This window comes from Nicotiana tomentosiformis, chromosome 6 (assembly GCF_000390325.3).
Source record: "Nicotiana tomentosiformis chromosome 6, ASM39032v3, whole genome shotgun sequence".
Lineage (NCBI taxonomy): Eukaryota > Viridiplantae > Streptophyta > Magnoliopsida > Solanales > Solanaceae > Nicotiana > Nicotiana tomentosiformis.
In genome coordinates, this window is record NC_090817.1 from 79,577,429 (window position 1) to 79,583,962 (window position 6,534).

At 43.0% G+C, this 6,534-nt stretch overlaps 2 protein-coding genes across 2 annotated transcripts; one reads left to right on the forward strand and one right to left on the reverse strand.

Annotated features, from left to right (window-relative positions):
- Nucleotides 1–983: 983 nt before the first annotated feature.
- LOC104094417 (probable pyridoxal 5'-phosphate synthase subunit PDX1) lies at nt 984–2,366 on the reverse strand. Its single transcript, XM_009600349.4, has one exon. It carries the CDS (start codon nt 2,121–2,123, stop codon nt 1,194–1,196), a length of 930 nt encoding a protein of 309 aa, XP_009598644.1. The 5' UTR covers nt 2,124–2,366; the 3' UTR covers nt 984–1,193.
- Nucleotides 2,367–5,593: 3,227 nt separating this feature from the next.
- On the forward strand, nt 5,594–6,172 carry LOC138894265 (uncharacterized). Its single transcript, XM_070178949.1, has one exon. It carries the CDS (start codon nt 5,594–5,596, stop codon nt 6,170–6,172), a length of 579 nt encoding a protein of 192 aa, XP_070035050.1.
- Nucleotides 6,173–6,534: the final 362 nt, after the last annotated feature.

A 6,534-nucleotide genomic window follows, 5' to 3' on the forward strand; every position in this document is an offset into this window, starting at 1 on the left:
AAGTACACCCAATGCCTCAAACTTCAATACGATATATTACTACTCAAACTAAATTAAGTTTTACTAATATGAATCCTTCGCGTTCATTCTGCTACATCTGGACTCCTTTCATTAACTACTCAATAATCTGTCCTTGGATTTCTAAAATTCGGGATTCTCTAAGTATCCCATGTATCCTCCATCGTCCAATCTATAACCAAGTTTAAAACACTCCTGATAAATACCAGGGCCTAATGTAAGTGTGCCAATAACAATTAACCTTAATCCAAGTTAGTTCCTTTTGACAACAAGGATACTTTGATTTCTGTTCCATACTTACAAAGCATAGCCTGTTTGGCCAAACTTCTAAAATTAGTTTATTTTGAGAAGTGTTTTTTTCAAAAGTACTTTTCAAAAAATTATTTTTGATGAGAAGCAGTTTGTGTTTGGCTAATTAATTTGAAAATCACTTTTGAACAGTAATTAATTTTTGACCAAGCTTTTGAAAACTACTTTTAAGTGTATTTTTCTCAAAAGTATTTATCAGAAAAGTATTTTTGGAGAGTGCTATTTTTTTCTGTTTCTCAAAAACTGTTTCTGGTTCTCAAAAAAGGCACTTTTTTCTATCTAAAAGTTTTGGCCAAACAACTTATTTTTGGCCAAAAGTACTTTTGACCAAAAAAAATTAAAACACTTTTGCCCCAAAAAAAAAAAAAAAGCCTGGCCAAACAAACTATTAATGTGTATGGATTGAAAGAAATTGTTCCATGTAACTTTAAGACTACATGTATTAATAATATACATGTATTTATGCATCAAAACTTCTAGAGATGACTGTATATAGTATACATTAACATGTGTATCCACAGTCCACTATACAGATTCCTTTCTACAGTCGCATGCTAATCAATAGAAAATCCATACACTCCCAGATTATACGCAGAGACAAATTTTACAGAGCTGAATATCCAAATGCATTACTAAATGAATCTTAATCATTCCACTTAAGTAAAAAACATTATCCCATTCCAATGGTTTCAGTACTGAAACCTGCTGAAATAACAACTGGCCAGAAAATTAAAACTACAATATACCGAAGAACATATCCCAAAGTATAAAATACGCTCATCCAAAGCACAAGAGAAGGCTCCTTAACCTCAATTACTGTAAACATTTAAAACGAAATTAAGAGTTTTCTAGACTTACAAACCATCTCACTCGGAACGATTAGCATACCTCTCCACCTTATCATCAAGATTAATTCCAACCATAGCCTCACCAAGCCCACAGCTAATTTCAGCCAGCAGTCCTGGGTCACTGTAATGAGTCACGGCTTGCACGATAGCGCGTCCCCTTTTGGCAGGGTCACCACTCTTGAAAATTCCAGAACCCACGAACACTCCGTCACATCCCAACTGCATCATAAGCGCTGCGTCTGCTGGTGTTGCCACCCCACCTGCTGCAAAGTGGACCACAGGGAGCCTTCCGAGCTGTTTTGTTTGCATCACCAGATCGTACGGTGCCTGAAGTTTCTTAGCAAAAGTGAAAACCTCATCATCATCCATGTTTCGCAGCACCCTGATATCACCCATCACGGAACGCACGTGACGGACAGCCTCAATGATGTTTCCGGTACCGGCTTCCCCCTTGGTGCGTATCATGGCGGCGCCCTCCCTGATACGGCGGAGGGCTTCGCCGAGGTTACGGCATCCACAAACAAAAGGGATGCGGAAATTGTGCTTGTTGATGTGGTTCTCATCGTCGGCGAGAGTGAGGACTTCTGATTCGTCCACGTAATCGATTCCGATAGCCTCGAGGATTTGGGCCTCGACGAAGTGACCGATACGGGCCTTGGCCATAACGGGGATGGTTACGGCCTGTTTGATTTCTTTGATAAGCTGGGGATCCGACATGCGGGCTACACCGCCCTGAGCGCGTATATCAGCGGGGACGCGCTCAAGAGCCATGACGGCACACGCGCCTGCCTCCTCGGCTATACGAGCCTGCTCGGCATTGACAACGTCCATGATAACGCCGCCGCGAAGCATCTGAGCGAGACCCACTTTCACTGAGAAAGGGGATTGCTTTGTAGTCTCGGTGAGTGCACCATTTCCGTAAAGTGTTACCACACCGCTTCCGGCCATAATCGAATTGTGTGTGTGTGTGTGTGTGTGTGAAAGAGAGGAACAGAGGAAGAGAAAGGAGGAGATAGGAAATGAAAAGGTGGTGGAGGACAATAGGAGTAAAGCGGCTAGGGATTCTGTGTCTGAGGATTTCTACCTTGTTTATAGGAGTAGTAACTGCTATAATTTTTTAATAATAATTGGCCTTTTTAATTCTGAAAATATCTTCATTGTTTATACACCAAACAAAATCAACATATTTCCTCATCAGTCCTCCTTTTCCCTTGTTTCATTGTTTGTTTGTGATAAACATTTTTATATGTATTGTGGGAGTGGGAAAGAGGAACTTTATTTACATACTATATTTTTTTATTTTAATTTGGTGTTCAATTTTTTTATTATGCTCCAGTTAACTCAAATTTACGTTGCATAAATTTTACTGTTTAACTTCAAAATCGGATAACAATTGAATTTATAAGTAATTTTAAGGATACGTGGACTAACTTGATACAAAATGATAAAATAGATCGTAATTGAAATAAATAATGACAAAATAAATGCAAACCACACGAATTGAATAGTATCAGCCTTGGAAGGTTAGCCAACCTCGAGTCGGGTACGCTTTGATCGGTGTCACAAGAGCTTAAAGATAAATAATAATAATGTATTGCTTTGGGATGCGTGTTACCATCTCCTCAATGAATTATCAGACCTCCCCCCTTTATATAGTAGAGGAGTCCTACTTTAGGTACAATTCTATAAAAGGTAAAAGTCCATTGATTAGCTAATTGCCGGTTACTTACTGGTACGCGCCGAGTCCCGCCGTAATACCCGATCGGTAACGGATATTTCGGTCTTCTGTTGGTTATGCTAACAATAATTCTTCGAGCTCGATCGGGGCTAAGGTCGACTCTAGGATTACGGATTCAATGTTCCCGAAGACAAGCGTTCTGACCCCGAGTTCTAACTCGGTGGGACTCGGGGTCGATCTTCAGTCTTTGGTTGTCATGTTCCGAGCCTAACTTGCCATGTCGTAATCGAGCTTGATTCGGACCATATACAAATAGTCCCCTTATTTTTCGAAGACTAGACGACGAGAAACGACATGACCTTTCGATTCTCTCTTCGACACCACAAAACAGAAACGACAAAACAGTCGAAACGTCTCGCCAGTCAAGTCTTAATGGCATTAAATGTTTGTCAGTTGTTGGTCGACCACTCCTGGATGCGAACCGTCATTGAAAAACTATAAATACCCCCTCATTTGCTCATTCAAACTTTACATTCAAAGCTTCTGCCCCTGTACCTTAGCAATTTCAATATTTTCAGGCACTTATATTTGAGATCTTTTTATAAGAACTTCTGTTTCGTCTTCATCCCAAACCATTAAGTGTACTCTTTTAACTTACTCTTTTTCCTTATATCCTCTCCATAAAGAAATGGCAAAAACTTCCAAAATTGTTCCCCAAAAAGAAACTCCTTCTACCTCGCGGCCGACTACCGAAGAGACCAATTCACGTACTGTTATCGAGGAACCAGCACTGGAACCCCCTCTAAAAATGTTCATCCCGTGGGGTGCCCGATCAGTGCTGATTTTAAAGTCGAAAAGCCCTCCTCCATACCAGGCCGGTGTGAGGAGGTCTCGAGGTACATCTGCTCGATCACCGAGGATATTCTCTTCAAAGTCAAGACGGATTGTAACTGGGTTGACAAACATGTGGTGGTTCCCGAACCTGACGAAGCCATCACCACCCACGTCGAGGAATTTTTAAGTGGTTACACTTATCCCTTCACGTTGGGCCCCTTGGACCCGATTATCATCGACTTTTACAAAAGACACGAGGTAACCCTCGGTCAAATTCACCCTTCTTTCTGGAGGATCGCAATCCTCCTCCGTTTCTTTTTAAGATAGATCGAAGGGTTCCCTTTCACGATCGACCATCTTATACATTTATACAGTCCCCGACTCTACCGAGGGGACTAATCAAGCTCGCTCGTTGGGCTAGTAAAGTCGCATTCTCGAGTATCGATGAAGATAGGGATCGAGGTTGGCTAGGCCGTTTTATCCGGATGAGGACCTCGGACTTGATCCTGGCAGAGCACATGTCGTTCCCTGAGAAGTGGAACATGAAACGTAAGTATATAATTTTGCCTCCAAGATTTTATTTATCGCCATTTTCCTTCCTTCTTATCGGTATTCTGTGATGGTGCAGCTGTTGTTCGGATCCCGAAAGAAGTTCCTCGACTCAAGGAGTGGGTCAAGGGCATCGTATCACAAAGGCCTTATTCCGAGCGCTCGTGGCGTTATCTTTCAAAGGGTCGATGGGAGGCTCGTTCGCACGGTGAGATCTCTTTCATGAGTAATATTTGGTTTTCCCTTTGCATGATTAAGTCCTTACTTGTTTTATTTCTTTTTGCAGGTTTACCCAAAGATGTCCAAATGAGGCCCCCATCCGGTAGTGAAGATTTCCCCATTGAGTCCCCTACTCCAAAACAAGGTGAAGAGAAGAAGAGAAAAGGGCTCCGAGTTCTCCGAGCTCGGAGAAAAAGAAACCAAGGAGGATCTGCAAGCCAAAAGAAACCTCTAGCTCATGAATAATTGATTCAGACTCCCTCAACAGGCTCAGGGATGAGTCTGAAGAGGATGCAATTTTAGTGGTCCGGGAGCTATTGGTCCCTGAAGAACGGGCATCAACCGAAGGGGGGACGATATAGGACAATCCTTCCCAAACTCAAGAGGTCGGTGCATCAGTGAGGGTCTAGAACCCTCAAGACGCCGGTCCTCCTCCACCCGGTGTCATTGATATAACAGGATCACCCTTGTTCACGGACTCAATGTTCGATGAAGCTCAAGAGGCGAAGAAGCGTTCAAATGAAGGGGTCTAAGGAGCGAACGATCCCCTCCAAATCGTTTTTGATGGCATGAACTCTATTGCCACGGAGGATGTCACCGGATTAGGTGATTTAGAAGTACCAAGAAGAAGTCTGCCCTCGGGGATCGATGGGTCTAGCTCGAGCCCGAGATTGGTCAACCGATTCCCTGCCCCGAGTGTCGATCCCGGTCGGAAGCGGTCGATTATGATCTTTGTTTAACGAAGCACAACAGACATTGAATCGGGTATGGTGTTACCATACCTTTTCATTTTCTAACTTTGGTTACTTAATGATCTTAATGTTTTTCCTTGTATTCGCAGGCCTCGGTGCTTCACCACGAGACCTTCCTCCGATATCGAGAAGATCTGAGTCTCCTCGAGGCCAAAGCCAAAGAGCTTATTGAGAAGAGAGATATGTACAAACTTCTTAGTGGGCAGCGCGAGGGGGAGGTTAAGAGCCTCCGAGGTGAGCTGGAGGTGGCTCGAAAGGAGCATGCCGACTTGGTTGAGCAAGTAAAAATATTTGAGGTTAGTGATGAAGAGCTAGGCTTGGTGACTAACGGTCGGAATCCACATGTCCAACAAAAAATTGATTAGATCGATCAACTACGAGCTGAGATGGATGCTGTCAAGGCCGAGACCGACGAATGGAGGGGCAAGATGGATCGTTTGGCCTCGGAAAAAGAGGTTGCTCGGGCGCAATTGACTTCGGCTGAGGTCCAGCTTCGAGCAACAAAGGAAAAGGCCGAGGTGCAGGCCAAAAAGGTTGAAGAGCTCCAGTCTCGGCTAAGTTCGGTTGCCTCTGATCAAAAAAATATGGCCAAGGAACTTGAAACGGCCAAGTCAGCGGCCGCGGTGGTTAAAGCCTTTGCCAACGAGATGGTGGCCCAATATAAGGCCGATGCCGAGGCGGCCCAAGACCGCTTGAAAGACATTGTTGAATACGAGAAACGGCGGTCACGAAGAGAGGCCCTCGAGGAGGTTCATGCTCGGGGTTTTGATCTATTGACCGAGATCGAAATCGCTAAGGGGCTCGAGGCCAAGGCCAAGAAATTGTCTTACCCCAAGGAAGAAGAAGAAGAAGAAGAAGAAGAAGAAGAAGAAGAAGAAGAAGAAGAAGAAGAAGAAGAAGAAGAAGAAGAAGAAGACTCTGAGGGTCCCGATGGGCCCGGAGGTGGAGAAGACCAGGCTATTTAGACGCCTTTGTAAAAATATTTTGCTTTTTTTGTTTTTCCGTACTTGTGTACTTTTGTATGTTTTTGTTAAGGACATTTGGCCTTTGTAAAGACTATATATAATATACAAGGCTTGTTTTTTCCTTCGACAGTTTTTAAGAATCTTATTTTTCTTTGCTTTATTCTTTATGTTTGCAAGGATCGAAATGCCTTAGCATAAAATAGTTAAGTCATGTTCGGAGGTTCGAACAGGCCTTGCCTTCTACATTATTTTGTTTAAGGCATTGTGGGGGTTCGGTATGACTAGAAACTTTTTTCCCAAAGTACTTATGATATTTTTTTAGATTATAGTTTGTCAAAGGTAGCCTTTAGAACCGGTTATGA